This window comes from Aplysia californica, unplaced genomic scaffold (assembly GCF_000002075.1).
Source record: "Aplysia californica isolate F4 #8 unplaced genomic scaffold, AplCal3.0 scaffold00618, whole genome shotgun sequence".
NCBI lineage: Eukaryota > Metazoa > Mollusca > Gastropoda > Aplysiida > Aplysiidae > Aplysia > Aplysia californica.
The window spans coordinates 327882-348989 of NW_004797888.1; the positions used below are offsets into that span (position 1 = coordinate 327882).

General features: G+C 42.3%; 1 protein-coding gene across 5 annotated transcripts in view; it reads right to left on the bottom strand.

Annotated features, from left to right (window-relative positions):
• Positions 1-3046: 3046 nt before the first annotated feature.
• LOC101849958 (AP-3 complex subunit delta-1) overlaps positions 3047-21108 on the bottom strand; it is a 61440-nt gene continuing 43378 nt past the window's right edge. For all 5 annotated transcript variants that reach the window (XM_035972228.1, XM_035972226.1, XM_005107648.3 and 2 more), the window contains 10 exons: positions 20823-20993; positions 20014-20223; positions 19270-19458; positions 17797-17844; positions 16524-16661; positions 15771-15911; positions 14448-14533; positions 13356-13480; positions 12096-12175; positions 3047-9264 (listed from right to left, as the gene is read on the bottom strand). In XM_035972228.1, coding sequence (XP_035828121.1) covers positions 9163-9264; positions 12096-12175; positions 13356-13480; positions 14448-14533; positions 15771-15911; positions 16524-16661; positions 17797-17844; positions 19270-19458; positions 20014-20223; positions 20823-20993 — 1290 coding nt within the window. In that variant the 3' untranslated portion in view covers positions 3047-9162. The remainder of the gene's footprint in view (positions 9265-12095; positions 12176-13355; positions 13481-14447; positions 14534-15770; positions 15912-16523; positions 16662-17796; positions 17845-19269; positions 19459-20013; positions 20224-20822; positions 20994-21108) is intronic.

Here is a 21108-nt window from a genome sequence, read left to right on the forward strand (position 1 = left end):
CTGGAACCATTCGTAGGGGACGTTGACCAAGATAGCCCAAAACAGACAGAGCTGGAGATCCTTTGTTGCTGCCCTAAACGCCAGATGGTGTGATATGTAGTTAGTAAATAAGTGACAAAAATAACTTTTATTTGCGTTTATGTTTTCATCATATTCAAATCCTCTTTTTAAACCTATAGCATTACAATAATACTAAAAGAATACATCATGTGGCATTTTCTCAATAGAATTGCCTTCAATACCTTTTTTTGTTGTGTGTTTTACGGCACTCGCAACTACATTTGGTCATAAGAGCGTGCGTGACACATTAAACATGTTCTGTTTGGCAGTAATCAATTTTGAATTTTGCCTTCTCTTATGGACTTTAGGACCACCAAAGGATCTTTAATGTGCGCAATTTGCACACGGGACCTCTGACATTGTTTAGCCCTTGTATAAATCTGAAAAGGCTAGGTGTTACATCTTATCTACCCAAAGATCAGGGGTCTGGCTGAAAGACAGTCAAGGTGTAGCAGTAGAAAGCTGCAGAAACCGTTTCAGGAGCCCAGAGGAGGGGTCAAAGGGGAAAGCGGGAAGGGGCAGAAAGTGGGTAAGAAAGCAGAAGACAGAACATAGTTAGCTAACTTAGAGAGCATGAACGGAGGTGAAGGGAGAAAATTATAAAGAAGAAAATTTTCCATCTTGATCAGGTTTCAAGTCTGGGATCTATTGGATGAGAGGCGAACACTGTACCCCCAGACCACGAAAGCTCCCTCCTCCGAGGCTGGCAAAAACAATTTTTGCACTTAAGGTCTTTGTCATTATTTAACCATGACTGTTTTTTTTTCCTTTTAGCGTAACTGTTTGACCTAGGAAATGGTACAAGTGTTCCCATGTCTCACTTAAATCTTTATACTTATTTATATCAATAGGCCTATTATGTAATCGTATGCGTTTGTGTGGCCTTCAGTTGATAACCAGTAAATCAAGATAATGTAAAAAGCCTGTAACAATAAATTGCCTTTGTGATCAAGGCTTTAAATCGAACTTTAGTCGTTAACCTTCTGTAATTGACACATTCAAGAGCCTAACACAGGGTCAAGGGTCAAGTTAAGTTTTCCGGTAAATGATATTTCTATCTAATGTTATGATAATATATCTCAAGTCAAACTTGATGTTGGCAAAGGCAGTGTATTTACAAGCAGAATATATCGACAATGCTACTCAAAAAATTAAAACTTTGTTTTTTAACAGAACGAATCAGGAGTTTTTGGTTTTCTTGTAAAATTTTAACAAGTTCAGTTACAGAGGTCTTACAGCAAGCCGTCGTGCTGTGAGTCATTGTGATAACCACTGGAGCAGATTATGGACCAGAGCATACCCCCAACATTAGTTTTAGTAAGAGTTTTACAGCATTTGCAACACAATTAGGTCAAACAAGTGCCGAAGATTAGAAGATAAAAATAAACGCACTAAAAAGGAGAGACAAGGACGATATATTTGATAGAAAAGAAGGAGCAAACCACACCAGAGCGCCCCCCAACCACCCACCCTGAACATTGAACAAACATTGAACACCAAAGTAGCCACCAACCACCCGTTATCAGCACCTCATGAACTGAGTATCTACAGTTTCAGTCTTATAGTGGGCATTTTCGTCACAATTGCCAAGACTTTTAAAAACAACTTCCCTCTGAGTCTAAAAGTATTATGGTTATTGCCTTCATTCCACAGAACTTGACTTTCACTTTGTTTATCCAGTTGAACCTGCTCTTTATATATGTATATAGTAGAGGGTTTTCGGCGCTCGCAACTGCATAAGGTCATATGAGAGCCAAGGGGTGGGTGTCAACAGAGAAGTCTTTACAGGGAATCAGACTTCAACTGCTCACCTCTCTAGCTTCAATAGCACAAGGTCTGCTTCGACTATCAAGGCACCCCAAAATAGCAGGTCACAAGAGTGACAAACATACAAAAGAAGTAGAGGAAAAGGACAATAGTAAGGATTAGAAAAGAAAAAGCAGCAGTTCCCTGTTGCAGATTAGGCACAGTTATGAGCGAGACATGAATCTGCCCATTTACAATTCTACTATGCTTGAACGAGAAATGTCCCCCCTTTGGGAATGGCCTAAAGACACTACAGTCACTAGTCAGTAGCACTGCCCCGGGGGGAAGAACCTGCTCTCACAGCGACCTGTATTAGACAGTCACATGTACACAAATGATCACTTCCTATTTCCTCCCTTGCATATTTTTTAAACATTATAATGACACTTTTTAAGGCGGCCGCCTGTCTAATACTGTCACTTTTTTCCTCGATAATGGGAGGCCTTCTAAGACAATTTCGACTGTAGTTCTGTTTTTGCGTCTTGTATTCAGTTTGTTTTTTGTTTTTGGAAAGTGTTTTACGGCGCTCGCAACTGCATAAGGTCATATGAGCGCGCGGGACACACCTAATATTTTCAGATAGTAGGAAATTTTGAATTTTGCCCGGGTGGCGGCCGAAGCCTACTCTTATCGATTTAAGACCACCAAGGGATCTTTAACGTGCGCAACTTGCACACAGGCCCTCCGAGATTTTTCGCCCTTGTCCGAGAAGGCTAGATGTAGATCTTTCCTACCAGAAGATCAGGGGTGTGGCAGAAAGACAGCAGTAAGAAGGAGCCAAGGAGTAGCAGTAGAAAGGCTGCAGAAAGAGTCAGGAGCCCAGAGGAGGGGGCAAAGGAGGTGAGGGGGTGGGGGCAGAAAGTGGAAATGAAAGCAGACAACAGAACATTGCTAGAGAGCAGGAAAGGAGGTGAAAGGAGACAATTTTAGAGAAGAAAATTTTTGGGTCGCTACCCGGATTCGAACCCAGGACCTTTGAATGAGAGGCCAACACCTTAACCTCTAGGCCACTAGAGCCCCCTTTGAATTCAGTGCTGTCAAAGTGATTTACGTCAAAACCAGAACATGGAGTTGTTAGAAGTAGAGGAAAGCACTAAGCTTGTGACTACCATAATCATGAAATAAACAGAACACAAACAAAAAAAGCATGCAGGGCATAGAAATAATGTCAAAGTCTTACTGAGTGGATTTGGTAAATTATTCCTTTTTTTTAATCATTTAAAATATTCATAATTTACACATAATTTGTTTATAATTCTGTATCTCAAAGCACAACTGATTATCTTTGGAACACATCCAGAACACAGAATACAAAAAAAAAAAGAAAAGAGAAATAGATCTAGAGTTTTGGTCCGAGGGGCAATCTGGAGACCAGCAAACACACCAGGGTATTGCACACACGAGAGCACACTCTCAACCAATCTGAGACGCACACTCTACCACTTTCCTAATCGAGGAACTGATGAGGAGTTGGGACATCTCATTGCAGCCTTTTCTTCTGTGTGTGTGTGTGTGTGTGTGTGGTACATAGCTTGAGGAGTCTGCATCAAAGTGGACATCGTACGTAGTAGTTGGTAGTGATGCTTTTTGATACCTCCAGGGAATGAGGTAAAGGTAAGGAGATGGCGCTACAATACCAGGTAAATGAGATAGACGCAAGTGCAGAGAGACGGCCACACACAATTTTGTCCCCACCACCACCACCAACAACGTTATGAAAAAACTTTGTCGACAACTCACAACCAGAGATCGACGAGAAGCACCAGTACATCATTGGCTTGACCAATTGTCAGAAAAAAAGGTCTATGCTGGATAAAACAAATTGGATGTCCACAGTCCCCACAAAAACAAAACCCCAAAGATATTTTCTGCTTTCTTTTGGTTCACTAAGCTATCACATTTGTAGTTGTAGTAGCAGTTATATCAGACAAGAAATGAGTGCAAAGAAAAAGATATTGTCCTTAAGCACTCGTTTCCTGGGGCCACAAGATTACCTTTTTTAAACTGAACGGACGATTGGGACAGCACACACCAGGAATGTGTACCAGTATGTGTTATTAATGTGTACCTAAATGCACAGATAGCCATAATGTCAAATGCATCAGTTGTGCAGGAAGTGGGTCCTATGTCCTTGATAATTCAGCAACAGCCCAGCCACGGATACTTGCTGACATTTAGCTTTTTTCTCTCTCAGTTGCCACTGCATCCATACAATATATCTTATACATTTCTCTGCTACAAAAACTGTATGTATTATCCCCCTACAAAACAATGCGTTCCTCCCTGTCTATGCAATGAACCGTTGTCTTGAAGGGAGCGTACCACAATTATGCTCAACTGCGAGGGCTGCAGAAAACTCATGTACAACACAAGAGAAAGCGAAGGACCTGTTATGTTATGGGCAGCTACCACGAACCATTAAGGAGGAACCATCCACGAGGGACCATCGATGACTTCATGACAAAGCTACCACGGACCACCAACGAAGGACCATTATTGACAAAGTACCACCAACCACTTCAGGACCAGACAACATGGACAAGAAAACGTATACACCAGACGTGAAAAGTCTAAGAGTAAGAGCTGGGGACAGACGGCCCCACCTTGCTGGACCAAAGGACACACTCACTTGACTCACACCCACCCAGGCGCCCACACAGACTCTGTGCGTCTCCTCATCAATGGGAAATATGTTGCTATTATTAGTAACATGGTGTCTGCATACAGTTGACAGTTTTAATCATGGGAGAGAACAAAATGAACAACAACATGAATGAAAACGTTGGTGTGACATTAATGCCAAAATTGCCAGTGCAGAAAAAAACCAGATGAAGTAATATATTTATGACAATCAACATGAGATATCAGGAACAACTGAGAACTATATACATAAAGCAGAAACAAAATTCAAGTAACGAAGATGCATTATCTGGTGGCTTGTTTGATTAATTCAGGACAAAAGGTCAACAATCTCTCTCAGGGTCAAAGGCTGGAGGTCATGCTCGCCTACCTGAGATAAATTCAAATCACAAGAGCAGAAACACAGACACAAAATAAAACTTACAAAAAACCCAGAAAAACAAAACCCCAAAGTCCACTAACACAGTCCATATCACCGTAACCACTACACGCTACACGCAAGACGATACCACCAGTGAGCTGGAGAAAAATCCAAACAATTCCATCAACAAAATTTTACCAACAAAATCCCTGGCAAACTTTCCTCTACTTCTCCCTCGGCTGCTGCTCTACGAAAAAAAAAAAGTAAAAAATGACCGTTTCATTCCCCACAAGATGATTGTTTCATTTTCCACAAGATGAACGTTTCAATTCACACGACTGACAACCGTGAATTTGTGCTGTGTTGTGACCACGTGAAGGCCTGAATGTGTTAATGAGAGATCAAGATGTTTACAGCGCCACTCCTATCCATTACGTGGACAACACAGAATTTCCCCTCCCCGCCAACCATTGTTCCTTCCACATACGCAATGCTGTAGACAATGCCCATCAGCTGCATAAGCATTCTTATATGCTAAGATGAGATATGGTGAAGTCTACGCCAGCTACCAGAATTAACTACAATACTGAACATGGCCATATGGAGAAAAGAAAATATTCATTTTTCATAACAAATTTGTTCCTATATCCCACTGGCAAGGCAGTAATGCGATGGGACATTCAGCATTACAGAGTTATAACAGAGGTGTATCATGCTACAGGAGCAAACTAAGTGAAATCATTCCGTGATCAAATCAACGAGATGCCAAAATGTACATACATCAAGCGATAGCACAAAGGAATCCCCTCTCTCTCTCTTACACACACAACATTTTTGTTTTCACATTCACAACAATTTTGAGCTTTCATTCTCATCTCTAGTCCCCTAGCCACCCCACTACACCAGTAGAATTTGACTGGTCTTTATGATGGTCACGGTTTTAGTTTTACGTACTCTCATCTGACACCATTTAGATAATCTAGGATGTGGGACCATCAATAGTTTATCTTTAGAGGCACCAGCCATCCATGTCCTCGTGCTGTTTTAGCCTTGGGATGTGGGCTGCTTCCACCCAGCCTAGTATAACTTACAAGGGTCACCCTAGGTTGAGAAGGATTTGGCATCTGAGAAGACAGACGGAGATCCTCGGAATAAGGAATCTCCCCCACTTTTGATCTGAACCTACCACAGACTCCAGTAGAACAGAGTGTGAGCTCACATCACCAGTTTCAGAATAGACATCACAACAGGTGGAGTGTTGCACAAAATAATGGAACATATTGCCAGGCTCACAGTGTGACTATTTTTCAATTAGAAATTTTTATACATAACATGCATAATACTATGTTTTACGCACACGCATGTCCTTTAATTTTTAAGGTGTGATATTTTTTATTAATGAAATGCACATTGAGAATTTTTTAGAAAATGGAAATGCGCAGCATAAATGTTATCTATTATTATCATTATTAAACACCGTTCCTCTCTCTACCACAAGGCAAATCCTTTGGAGATTTCTTTTTCTACCAATGTACTCGATGCGGCAAAATTTCCAAAATGCCAGAAAGTGAGTACACCCCAGTGGCTAGCTAGGTGTCAGAGAAAACTGACAGGACAGTGGTACCCTACCTTCTACACACTTGACAAAAAATAAAGAAAATGAGGGTGATAGTTTCCTCAGTCTAGAGAGATGAGATATATAGTGAGAGTCAGATTCTTCTTCTACGTCTTGTGTCAGTTGGCACAGCAAAGCTTTGCCCAAAACGTAGCACACCCCCTGCCTAATCGACCAAGCCCACACTGAGCTTAAAAAAACCCCAAAACCCAAAGAAAACATACCGTACAGCTACAGGGAGAGCGCAGGGGGAAGTACATCACACTGCGCGTTACTCACACATGAACACACACACTTTGTTTCAGTACACCAGGAAATACTGGAAGACTTAACTGTACAATCATACAGACAAACAAACAAATTTGGTCACACAACAAAATCACAGCCATCAGAGCACACACCACACACATGTACATGCATGCAGTAACCCCCCCCCCCCCCCCACCTCCCCCGTCACAGCACACTTTTCAAGTTTTCTTATTAATCCGCTCCTCATTTTTCCAGCTCATGAGATGTTAGATCTGCATACCCTCTTAAAGATAAAAAATGGGAGAATTTTTCAGAATCCCCACCACAAAAGATAAACTTGAGGGGGAAAAAAAAAAGGAGTCACTGAGACTTGGAGGTTAAGGCCAAAAAAGAAACTATCTGCCCCTGTGATCAATTATATTTATAACTCTCAACTTACCCAGTAGAAATGCCTTACACTTCCCTCTCCTCATCTATAAATATTCACACACAGAAAAACATGCATAAACGCATATGCATACATACGTTAACACATTCTGACACACACACATGCATTCACACATATACACACACATGCTGGGGGTACATGAGAACACAAGTTAAACAGACACGCAGAAGCGACAAAGAAAAATGTTGTCCGACATTTCGCAGTCATTCCTCCGACTTCACCTTTATTCCAAATATAAATAAAACATTAAATCTCATCAGGGCCAACAGATTACATAGGTCAACTATTCATGGGGAGGGAAACTGCTGAAAACTTGCTCATGAGGTGTCCTAAAGGAAGAAAATGGAAAAAAAAGATGTACACCCCGAAGCACCTGAGGCACAGTGCCAGCTGAAGCAAGTAATATCAAGCAGCAAGTGAAGTCGTGTGCGTCTCGGAACAAATTTCCCACACCTGCAAATGACACTTGTACAATAACACTTACATGACACACCCTACGGCAGTTCATACATCGTATTATGGTAGTTTCTCATCACTCTGCACAGTCTTAATAACGACAGTTCAATGATTTCCCACAACACATACATGCAACTTCTCCCCCTCCCCCAACACACCCACGCACTCCTGCAGATACATCTTATTCCTCTGTCCAACAGATGTACCCACATCCTCAACTGGTAGCACATCTGCAGCATCCCTAGCAAACACACTGGAGCACACATCAATGCACACATCCATCGATGAGCACCCATTCATACACATGTGCACACATGGCATTTAACAAATTGCATCAAATAATGCATATTACAGGACTCTGGTCACAATATCAATGTTGAACAAAGTAAAAAAAAAAAAACTAAAAAAAACAACTGAACAAATAACACTCAATCTGGTCACAAATCCATGCTGCATATCAGGGGGGTCACCCGGACCAAGCAAGACTTTCAGAACATATCGCATTGCATCCCAAACAGACCCCTGGGCCGCACATTGCTAGACAGAAAGCAGTCGAAGAGCCCACTACAGTCACTGTTGCTATATAATGAGAAAATAAAACACAACAGGTTTCGAGTATCAGATGTTCCCTGAACTCCGAAACATCTGTCAAAATTGCAGCCCCATCTGCCTTTCTGTAGCATATTTAACGGTCAAGATGACTGTCTGACAAATTTTAAGGCGACAGTCACTGCTCAGGTCACCGTCACAAAGCCTTTCAGTGTTGTCTTTACACAAGTCACTACTCAAGTACAGAATGCCTCGTTGGAATGAAGTGGACAAGAATGTCTGAGCAAAACTTTCTCAAAACGACGGCCGAAGAAAAAAAATCCTCACCCATTGTCACGGCTGCCAGAATTTGAATCAACATCAAGACAAGACTGTTTTAGCCAGAACCTTCCCCGTCAGAAAAATATAAAAAAACCAAGGGAGGTTAAAACAACTGCTCATTAACTAACACTGCCTGCTAAAAAAGGCTTTCAGTAAGAATGAAGATTATCTTTGACCACTTGGAGATTATTCTTTCTGTTTTTAAAGAACTGGAGAAACCACTTGAATAGACATGCCGAGCCAGATCACTGCAATCAGCAGTGCTATACTCCAGACAACTGTTCCAAGTTAACAGCAATTATTGCATCAGCGAGAGACAATTTGGCAAACCACTAAGCAACCTGCTCTACGTTCTCATGAGGAAATGCAATTTGAATCAAATCCTCAAAAACAGGAAAAGTAACCAAAAACAGAAAAGAAAAAAAAAAAAAGAAAAAGAAAAGTGTGTTCAGTGCTGATGAAGAAAAATAAATACAACCGTGACGGCAACAAAATTTGTTTCAATCGCTACGAAAATTGTCCATGATGGAGGATGAGGGAAGATCATGCGAATGACGGAGATGGAGGTCGTAGGCTCAGTGGCGATCACCGCCAGACCTGCACTCTTGTTTGCTTTCCACTAATATCACAGGCAGTGCAGCGGCCGCGACACCGCTGTTAGGAGCTGGCTGACGTCAGCAACGTCTTCACGTCTTCCACTACGTTGGACAGGAATGTCTGGTTCGAACTCTTGCCTTCTACACTCAAGGTACCATCAACCTGGACATGGACAGAAAGAGAACAACAGTACTGAATGGAATCTACAAAGTATACGTACTTTTGTCTCAATTTGCTCCCAATTTTTCTAGCAGACTTGTTGCGTTTTGTTTTCAATAAACTAAAATCAGATAAAACAATTTTTTGTTTGTTCCTGGCATAACAAATCCTTGAACGACAAGTCTAAACATTTTCCTGGAGCACAGGACCAGAATCAAACACCTCACAAGTCAACCAGTATCGCCATACAGAATCATAGTAGCTCTCATAGCAAGAGTAAGTGACAGTTCATACTGATGAGAAGTTTGAACACAGCGTATTCATTCTGATGGGCCATCTCATACCACAGCGGAATGTACAGTATGACAGTCTATTATTAGGTGTTTTGAGATCACAATTCACATATATTTCCATCTCTATCAACTGTCAGGTATCCATTTGAAGGAAAGTAAACAGAGAAACATAAGGGCTTTTCCATGGGAACTGACCGGAAACTTGGACTATACTTTCTTACAATGATAACACCGGAATTCAATAGCAATTAATTAATTTCAACGTTGAATGATCTGAATATGGGAAAGACATATTAAGAATCATATTAAATGCAGTCATAAAAAAAAGTACTTCATGCAAATTTCGTGACGTGTGAAGTTTTTGTAACTGATGGGACAAATCAGGTATTTTTTTCTGTCCCGTCAGTTACAGTGGAATAGCCCATAAGATTGGATACCTTTCAAGGGGGGTCAAGGCTCCACACTGTGGAGGCAAAAACTGAACCCACAACCTTAATCAAAGATAGTGAATAACAAAATGGGCCACTCAGCCAAAAAAGTGTCCGCAGGAAGTTCGCTCTTTGCTTCAGATGGCGCTGCAGTCTGTTTGAAGCTCTCTTTCGCTTTTCTAGAAGCAGAATAGGAATAGCACTTCCTTGCGTGCGCAGATTGACTGCTGTTCATCAGCAGTTAGGGTTCGTTCAGTGTGGAGTTTTAGTTTTTTAAAATTTTAATGACCTCTCGCCTTTCATTCTAAAGTCAAATTAAACGAAGAAAACAATCACCCTTTCCTCCGGAAGAGGTTTTTTGTCAGCGTAACCATTAAAAAAAACGTTCTTCTGAAATTCATTCAAATCAAGTAGGATAACTCTGTTCGCAATAGGTGTGCTCTTACGAAGAGGGCGCCACCGAATTTTGAGGACACTTTTTTGATAGCCTCTTGTTATGTAGACTCTTTGCCTTAACTGAAGCCACTAGAACAGGATGTAAGGTGAACAAGAAATGACCACTAGACCAGAATGCTTAACTCACTCGCTGCCGACGCCTTAGCTCAGACCAGGCCGCTGTCTGCCAGCTTTTTTTTACCTTTTTCAATATCCAGTTACTCTGTATCTATTTATGTTAGATTTATGAAAATTGGCCAGTTTCAGAAAGAGATGTTGAGTTTTACTGTACAGAAAGAATTTTGACTCTATGCTATTTTGTTAATGTTTATAGCTTTTCAAAACACGACAAATTTTGGGGACTAAAACTTTTTTTGGGGCCAAACTAGCCCGCACAATATTTCTGCTTTTTGTGAGAGTGTTGCGGTTTCTGTCCTAAAATACACACAAAAAATGTATGACAAAACAAAAAAACAACTAAATTGAGAAGCTTACGATGACTTAGGCTACTTATTTCAAGCATCACCGCTTGAGTCATTAATCGTCGTACTAGACTCTAGTTCTAGTACATCTAGATTTAGTATTAGTACTAGCCTACACTGCTGGCGACAGGTGATCTACCTCTTTTCCTATCTCAAAGCACCATCACTACCATTATTTGGCACTTCATCATCTGAATCCGAGTTCATTGAATCATATGGATTCAGAATCTCTAAAAATACGAGCCATTTTCATTTCATATCGGCATGAGCATCACGTTAGCGTTTGGTCGACTTCGGCCGCCTGACGTTCAAAACAAAACCCAGAAATAGGACAAAGCGACATCCCATTCCAAAAATAGGCAGAACTTCAAGGGAAATCATTCTAATAAAGTGAAACTTCTTTTTTTTTTTTTTTAAAGTAGAGGGTTTTACGGCGCTCGCAACTGCATAAGGTCATATGAGTGCCAAGGGGTGGATGTCAACAGAGAAGTCTTTACAGGGAATCAGACTTAGACTGCTCACCTCTCTAGCTTCAACAGCACAAGGTCTGCTTCGACTATCAAGGCACCCCAAAATAGCAGATTACAAGAGAGTGACAAACATACAAAAGAAGTAGAGGAAAATGACAAAAGTAAGGATCAGGAAAGAAAAAGCAGCAGTTCCCTGTTGTAGATCAGGCAGTTATGAGCGTGACGTGAGTCAGCCCATTCACAATTCTACTATGCTTGAACGAGAAATGTCCCCCCTTTGGGAATGGCCTAAAGACACTTCAGTCAGTGGCACTGCCCCGGGGGGGATGAAACTTCTCTGAATGGTCAAAGGGATGTTACTCTAGTAATTGGGCTTTTGCCATTGCTGCATATGCGCAGGCAATTAGTAGAAATAAAGAGGAAAATACAAGACCGACAGGGGTGCGGTAGAGGCGGTGAGTGGTCGTTGCCTATTGTCCAACAAGGTGCGGTAATGGCGGTGAGTGAGTTAATGCAATTCAGTAAGTAACCATTAGCACAGAATCATTTGCACTATCATATATCGCAAACCTCCTTCGGCTGCAAGGAGACAAAAAAGTAGTTCCACTACCCTGTTGGACATCAAAAGCCCCCACCCCTGGAGATACAAAGGGCAAGAAGGTAGGTTCACAAACAGTCCTCCTTTTATAAGACAGAAATGGGCAAGAACAATGTGGTAATACTGACCAGTTTGACTAGCAAGCATACTGGGTGTCCCTGGATTGAGCGACTGTAGAGGGAGGCACTGCTTTCCACTTGTTCCACAACTGGGGACAGACACAAGCAACAGTCATGTTTTAGCTTTTGTAAGTGTTTTACGGCACTTGCAGCACAATAAGGTCATATGAGTGCCGAAGATTAGAGGTGTTACAAGAGAGTTACAAACACAAAAAAGAAGGAGGGGAGAAAAAGACGATAGATGTTTGATAGGAAAGAAGAAGCAAACCACACCAGAGCACCCTCCAACCACCCACAAGCAACAGTGAGGCATTGGGGTGGGGATGGGGGTGAAAGGGGGGGGGGGTGGCCGTGAGAGAAGAATGGAGAGAGAGAGAGAGAGAGAGAGTGAGAAAGAGAGAGAGAGAGAGAGAGAGAGAGAGACAGACAGACAGACAGACAGACAAAGAGAAAGAGAGAGATGAAAGGAGAAAGAGAAATAAGGACTAAACATAAGAGACAAAAGAAAAGAGAAAGAGAGAGAGAAAGAGAGGCAAAAGGAGCTGGGGAGAGATAAACGGAAAAAAGGAACGACTGCATACATGTATGTGAGTGTACATACATATGAGAAATGAGCATGTGCCGAAGCACGAGCAAGATGATGTGTGTGTGTGAGTGTTGTGTATTTATTTGTTTTTTCACGTATGCGCCCTTGCAGTTCTGTCACAAGGGGGCTCTCGTGGCCTAGAGGTTAAGGTGTTGGTCTCTCATTAAAAGGTCCCAGGTTCGAATCCGGGTAGCGACCGAAAAATGTTCGTCTCTAAAATTGTCTCCTTTCACCTCCTTTCCTGCTCTCTAGCAATGTTTTGTTGTCTGCTTTCATTTCCACTTTCTGCCCCCGCCCCCTCACCTCCTTTACCCCCTCCTTTGGGCTCCTGACTCTTTCTGCAGCCTTTCTACTGTTACTCCTTTGCTCCTCCTTACTGCTGTCTTTCTGCCACACCCCTGATCTTCTGGTAGGAAAGATCTACACCTAGCCTTCTCGGACAAGGGCGAAAAATCTCGGGGGGCCCGTGTACAAGTTGCGCACGTTAAAGATCCCTTGGTGGTCTAAAATCGATAAGAGTAGGCTTCGGCCGCCATCCGGGCAAAATTCAAAATTTCCTACCAACTGAAAATATTAGGTGTGTTCCGTGCATTCATATGACCTTATGCAGTTGCAAGCGCCGTAAAACACTTTACCCAAAAAAAAAAAAAAAAAAAGTTCTGTCACAACCCCTCCCTGCTCACCTCTAAAATGTAAATAGAAGCAGACTCGGGCCAGCATGGGGGACAGCTGAGCGTCGACCGCGGAGAACTTGGTGGACGCCTTCTCCTCCAGCTCCCCGTTGCTGAGTAATGCTGCAAACTCCTCACTGGCGACAAAAACACACAGAGGTGAGGGGAGTCGTGCGAGGAACGGATGCACACACAAGCACACATACATACATCAACACAATCAGCACCACACACAATTCAGGGTACTTGTAAACGTGTTACGCCTTCATCAATACATAGATTAGGGCATTAGTACCAGGGTACTGGCACACAGAGAGACATACACATTGAAATCACACACACAAAAGCACACATACACACACACACACACACACAGATGGAGTTTTCGTTACAGGTAGCAGACACACACACACACGCACACACAGAAGAAGTTTTTGTTACAGGTAGCAGACACACACACACACACACACACACATACACACACACACATACAACAATTAACAACTGGCACATTACTGCGCATCAGTCATCATTGCAACAACAACTTGTTAGTTTGAGAACAGAGAAGCACATCGACACAATAATCGTCATTTAGTGCAGAGAAAAAGCAAGACAGAAAGACAGAAAGGACAGAGCGAACGAAAAGAAGTAGTGGTGTCCTCCAACCGTTCATGGGAACAGCTTCACGAAGACAAAAGAAACACACAACAAAAGTAGCCTGAGCAAACCCCACAACTTGATCCATCAAGTACCTACTACATTCACACCAAGAAAAACAATCAAAATCAAAGACCTAACCTAACGACAGACTGAAAAACTTTTACAGCAAAAAGATAATCTTAAAAAGCAGTGTCAGGGAAAGGGAGAGAGGGAGAAGGAGAGAGGAAGGGAGAAGGAGAAGGAGAGAGAAAGGAAGAGAGGAGAGGGAGAAAAGGAGAGGAAGGGAAGAGAGGAAAGAGAGGAAGGAAGAAGGAGAAGGAGAGAGAAAGGAAGAGAGGATAGGGAGAAAAGGAGAGGAAGGGAAGAGACGAAAGAGAGGAAGGAAGAGAGGGAGAGAGGAAGGAAGAGAGGGAGAGAGCGGGAAGGAGAGGAGGGTGTCCATACCTTGTGCATGGTGTTGAGACTAGGTAGGTGCTGCAGGGCAGGCTGATCTTAAAGTCCACCTTGTCCTGTGTGGAGCTGTCCGGAGACTGGGGACACAACAACAAGCACACCCATGTATCTCATGGCCAGTTGTCAGGATACAGACTACAATATAGGATACAGACTACAATACATGCAACATTCAAGTTTGTTTTTGAGTATAGAGAAGCCCACCGGCGCAATGACAGTCATATAGTACTGGGAAAAAGCAATATTGGTGGACAGAAACAAAGAGGGGAAAGAAAAGAAGTGTATATTGGTAGACAGAAACAAAGAGAGAAGGAAAAGAAGTGTATATTGGTAGACAGAAACAAAGAGGGAAAGAAAAGAAGTATATATTGGTAGACAGAAACAAAGAGGGAAAGAAAAAAGTACATATTGGAAGACAGAAACAAAGAGGGAAAGAAAAGTATATATTGGTAGACAGAAACAAAGAGGGAAAGAAAAGAAGTAGGACCTACCAGTGGCGCCCTCTAACTACCTGCACATAAAATCTACATTCACTTATTTTCCATGAATTATAAAATATTTTGTAGTTTTAGTAGAGGTTTTACGGCGCTCGCAACTGCATAAGGTCATATGAGCGCCAGAAGATTAGAGGTGTTACAAGAGAGTAACAAACATAAAAAAGAAGAAGGGGAGATAAGGACGATAGATGTTTGATAGGAAGGAAGAAGCAAGAAGCAAACCACACCAGAGCACCCGCTAACCACCCACTCATACAATATTGCTTACACATGGCAAACTATAATAACAATAATAATTTGAAAGGTGTATATGGGTGTTCGCATGCGCGCATGTGTCTGTTCGGTTAAACATCAACCCAACCAGCCAGCATCTGGACAATACATGTCTTATCTTACATTTGATCAGGTATGAGTTTCGGAAAAGAGAAGCCCACTGACATAATAAATTGTTTTAATCTAGGAAAAGTGAAGACCAAAAGACAGAAACAACAGAGGGAGAGGAAAAGGCACGACCTACTGCTGGCACCCTCCAAACACCCGTCATTTCTCCATTAGAAAATGGTCACACTAAAATACAAACTGGAGGGATCAGACCATGCCATAATAGTGCTAACCAACATGGCAGTGGGCGGGGTGCACATGGACGAGTGTCAAGGAGGAACTTCATTACACACTTGTGAACTAATCTGGCCTGACCACACTTCGCTACACAATGCGACACTATAGCTACACTGAAAAGATGTTGAAGAAGGAGATCACATACAAATGAACTCCCCCCCCCCCCCCGACACCTCTTTGGCTGAGTAGTGTGAAGTACCTTGAGTATATAGGTGAGCGTTCCCCTCAACTTCTGCGGCATGGTGATGTTGTCCACGGTGAAGGCAAACTGACCCTCATTCTGGGCCTCGGGCAGCAGCACAAATGGGACCTTCACTGCGTCCTGGGACTTCTCGCCGATCTGGTCACAGACGCAGAAAACATAAAATAATCAAATGTTCGTTTGTGTTATGAGAAGCTCAGAGACTCAATAACGGTCACTAAGAAATGAAAAAGAATAAAACTGAGAAGTAGGACCAACCAGGGTAAAGTTTTCATAACACAATGCTACTTGCAGAGATCTTTTAAACACACTTCAGTAAAAATACAATTTCTCTTCTGCATGATAGAACACTATTTATAGAGCTGCAATAAAGAGAAGTGCATTAAATTAAAATACATTTGAGAAAGCAAAGAACATCCCTGTAACAAGCAGCTGACCCCTTTCAGATAAATATCAAGATACAGTTACGTCTACCATGTCCATTTCTGACAAAGACATTTGAGATCTTTGGGGTCAGAGAACAACCAAGAGACTGAGCAAATAACTTTCCCAAACATCTCCCCCCCCCCTTGAATTTTACTCTTGCTCATATCTCTTCTTTCACTCCTCCTCTCACCTCATCCTCCCATCTCATTTCACTCTTCCTCTTTTTCATTCCCCGCCCCCTCCCTCGTCCCAGCATGCTTAACTCTTTGATCTCCCCTCCCCCCCCTTTCTCTCCCCACCCCCCTCTCCCCCCTTTCTCCTCACCCCTCTGATCAGCTTGGTGTTGAGAGTGTCCAGCACGTTGAACTCGAGATCTTTGATGGTGTCTTTGGTGAGGTTGGAGAATACGACGGAGACGATGATCTGGTCGCTGCGTTGGTGGTTGACGCGGCTCTCGCAAGTCTGGAAGGACAGCATCGATCACATCATCACATTTCAGGGGAAAAACCTCTACAACAAACAACCACCCAACTTCTATATGAATCATTGAATAAAAATGTTTTGCAGCCCCATTGACACAATTAAGATTAATAAGGAGATGGGCTGCTTAAGCCCTGCCTATCAAGGCCAACCTGTACTGACTTGGACACAGTTTCCTAGCAGACAGATGGAAATACTTTATAAATTGACTTCCACTTCCACAAATGGGAATTGAAATCATGCCCTTTGCTGTGGTGATGATGATGATGAAGAGCCTAACCATTACAGAAACTAGTAGAATAATCAAAGTTGAAATTTATGTCAAAACTTGAGGAGATCAAACGAGAAGAGTAAGTCAATCAGCAAGGGCTTGGGACAGAGTCTCCAGTGGGATTTCAGGTGACAAAGCTCTTAGGACAAACAAAAGTCAGAGTTTTTAAGATCATCACAATAAATTGAAGTCTTTTTTCTTCATCATAATGTGCCAGATCTGAAGCAGATATTTGCAATAAAGATCCACCATTCATATCTCTGCCTGGATGCTCTAACCTCAGCCCCCCCCCAAATAATATTACTTGGGTCTCTCCCTGCCACCTGTCTGTCAAAGTTCTCTTTATAAGTTGTTCTTGTGTCTTCTACTTTTCAAGCGTAAGAAAGATGTCATGTAGTATTAAATAGGTGATAAAAAGTACATATCCACCAAAATGAAAACAAGATCTCTAAAAGACAAAAAATTAACAAATTAACAAATACAGAAACATGTTCAAGGTGTGACGGTGTAGGATGAGGAGAATTTGTGAAGAACTGTGGGAACAAGATCCTGACTGAGGGAAAGTCTATCGAGGGAAAGTCTATCGAGGTAACTCTCGAGCTTCGATTTACTGTGAGCGTCCACGACAACAACCACGCTTTGCTGGGAACAGATTAAGACATATTCAAGACAATAGTAATACTGAAGGAGGAGTAGAAAAAGAGGAGGAGGAGGAGGAGAAAGAGGAAGAAGGGACTAGGAACAGGAAGAAAACTCATAGAGCAGGTTGATGGAGATGGGATTCCGTTTATCACAAATACTATTACAGGGGAAGGGACATGGACAGCATCCAAGTGTTGCACTCACCAGTTTGATAGCAGAGTTCTCAGCAAGGGGGAGATAACTACTCATTGGCTGAGGAGAGAAAACGATGGCATGGTGATTTTTATCTTCAATAAAAAATCAAAATCAGCCGTACTTAAGTAGGCGTTTCTTTAATATTCAGCGTTTTTTTTTTTCTTCTTTTAAATAAAAAAGAAAAGGATGTAACGATGATAAATCCTTACAATGCTGGGAAAAAGCAACATTAAAATCTCTGTCCAAGAGGAACAATCGCTAAAAACTGGCTCCTCTAGTAAGGTTCTCATACAGACTTAGACATCCTCCTCTCTTTTGCGATTTTTAAAGTCTTTATCACAAATCTTTCATGGATAACCCTCTGACAACACAAAGTTAGAAATCCTAAGCCAAAAAGTCAAAAACCTTATTTTAAAACTAAAAAAGAATAAACATAGCATGTCATAATGCAGTGGAATCAATGTTGGGGCATATGGAGTGATTGGTATTATCTTAAAGCCTGTCCATTTGCCCTGCTTAGGATGGAAAAAATATCCATTTATTTTGGGTACGATGGAAGGAGGTGGGGGGTTGCCTTGTTTCAGAGGTAAATTAGCGAGAAAATGACCACCAAATTTGCAATATATCGTTAGCATGAGAGTCTGTGGGAGCTGAAAATTTACATCTTTTATGCCTTTAATCAATGTTTTTCAGTAAAATCAAAACAGAAATGTCTTCTTTAACTCTTTGCAGTCACACAGCCAGAAGTACAAAATACCCCATCTGGTCACCCAGCAAGGAGAGAGACTGCAACGTACTTCTCCGGCCTGGTGCGCCAGGTAACCGGAACGGATAATTTTCACCGTCGCATTATTGCGGCAAGTGACCGCAAAGTGTTACTGGGCATGAAGGGTGTTCAGCCGAAAACCTAAATTTCGATAAAAATTCCCAAACCTGCGGGAAAATGCCTGTTTCTTTGATTTCATTATTTTGACGAGCGCCTAATTTCACAATGCTGCCTCACCTATTCATCATAACATGTAACCTTTCCACAACCCAATACTGAATACCAGTGGCGTCGGTGGCCTAGTGGTTAGGCTCTCGGACTCGCAACCGTAAGGTCGTGGGTTCGAATCCCGTCAAGGGCCCGACGTTGTGTCCTTGGGAAAGGCACTTTACACGAATTTTCCTCACTTCACCCAGGTGGGAATGGGTACCCAGCTATAGACAGCGAAAGATCTTGTCAGTTTGTTAGTGTTTGAGCGCTTAATCAGCTGCTCGCACTGTATGCTTCCCGGGAAGCTGAGAATGTTTCAGAGTGTTCTATGGTCTGCTGGGGTAATAATATAGTGTAAAGCGCATAGAGCCTGCTGTTGAGCGGGGATATGCGCTATACAAATGCTATCTATTATTATTATTATTATTACCAAATCTCACCTAGTGAAAACCCCAAACTTACATACTAAATTTGGTAGTAAAGGACTAATTTGTGCCACAACTCACCGGAATCTTCACGTCATTGGGCGTCGGCTGCTGAGACAAGGACAGCGACTCCTTCGAGGGCGTTGTGATTCCCTCAGCCACCTCGTACTCGCTGCGTTTCTCCTTCAACTTCTTCTTCTCTTTCTTCTTCTGCTGCTTCTCCTTTTCCTTATCTTTCTTTGATTTTTTCTCTTTCTTTTTCTTCGCTTTCTGCAGAAAAAGTCAAGAAACATAATTAAATACAGACAGTAACAAAATCATTGAACTAAAAAATCAAACCAATAAAGATGATAAAAGTAGGAAGCATTTTGTGTCTGCCAAGCAAAAAAGTAAGTCAACAATGAGCTACCAAAATGGTCCAGGTAATTTTACCTGGTTCAGGGTAAACCAGAACACACATTGTCTTATTTCATGGCCAAAATGACTTTTTACTCGAAATATTTGTCAACGCATTTACTCCACTTTCTGACATGAGATAAGCCACCCTTTCAGAAAATCTAGGGTAGGCTAGTCTAATTTTGGCTCAGATGTCATTATCGTAGCATTTTGATGAACTGAGGTATGGCTTCCTAGTTGACTTTGGACACCATGTGAGAGCAAACAAAAGTATTTCTGGAATGAGGTACAACTTTTCTCTCCTTTTCTCAAATATCAAGCGCTCTTCAACTTCTTGCAGCATCTGTCGATACATAACAATCGTACACAACAGTCATATCTGAGTGAAAGTAGCGAGCCACATAGTGTGTCACTGTATGTCCGTCCTACCTCATCCGTCGGTGCAGGATCTTCTTCCTCTGAAGTGAGTATCACATTCTCCACCGCCACTTTGGGCTTGGACCGGGCTGGAGAAGACACGCCCTCTGCAGGGCCATTCTGTAGGGCTTGGGGGTCCGAACCCCCCGTGGCAGCGGTGGAGTTGGTAGAGTTGGTGGGTGCATCATTTGTGGAGAGCCAGAAGTCTAAATCATCCGCATTCTGAAAGAGCAATTTTTACTTCAGTGCACATTTGACCACAAAGTAAGGGACTCTGAACCACTGCCTGTGTGACATGTGACTACTTAAAAATTAACCGTAACATTTCATCCAGTGGTACAACTGTCCCCCATCCCCGATGGAAGGTTCACACACACTACAGTCAGCAGGATTTTACGAGTTTGACTATGTTAATTAATAGTTAATAGATTGACTGAAAGATGTCTCACTCCTCCATCAACACAAACAACATTATTTTTAGGTCTGGGCTGCATCCACTTGTCTGTCACTGCTAACCTGTCCACGTGGGACCATCATATGACCTTACCTTATGCAGTTGTGAGCACCGTAAAACACTAACAAAAAGGAAGAAAATACAGAATCCAGCAAAAAGAAAAAAAATGCTAGAATACAACTATTTCCCCACTTCTTTGAAAAATCAAACCCATGTCTTCTGGGTGCAAAGCAAAAAAGGCTAGTCACTACAGCACAGACACAGTTACTCCCAGAAAGAGGAGCCCAGCCAACCAACACTATGCCCCAAGCCAGCCTGTGTGAATCTGTTGCTTTTTGCAGTACACCTCTCAGCGACAAACATGTACCTTATCCTGAGGCTCGGTATTTGCCAGCTCAGCCTTCGCCTTGTCCTCCCTTGAGACAACCTCAGAGGAGTCACCGGGAGCCACCTCCTCGGGCCCATTGGTGTGTTCTGTGATCAGCAGAGAGGGCCCGTTGTCACCGTTCTCAGATTTCTTTCGCTTCTTCTTCTCCTTCTGTCAGAAACAAAACACAGATGGTCAGTCCTGGCTGGTTTCTTTTGTGTGAGGAAAGAGAAGCACGTCAACACAGTAACTGTCATTTAGTGCAAGGAAACAGTAGGACTGACGG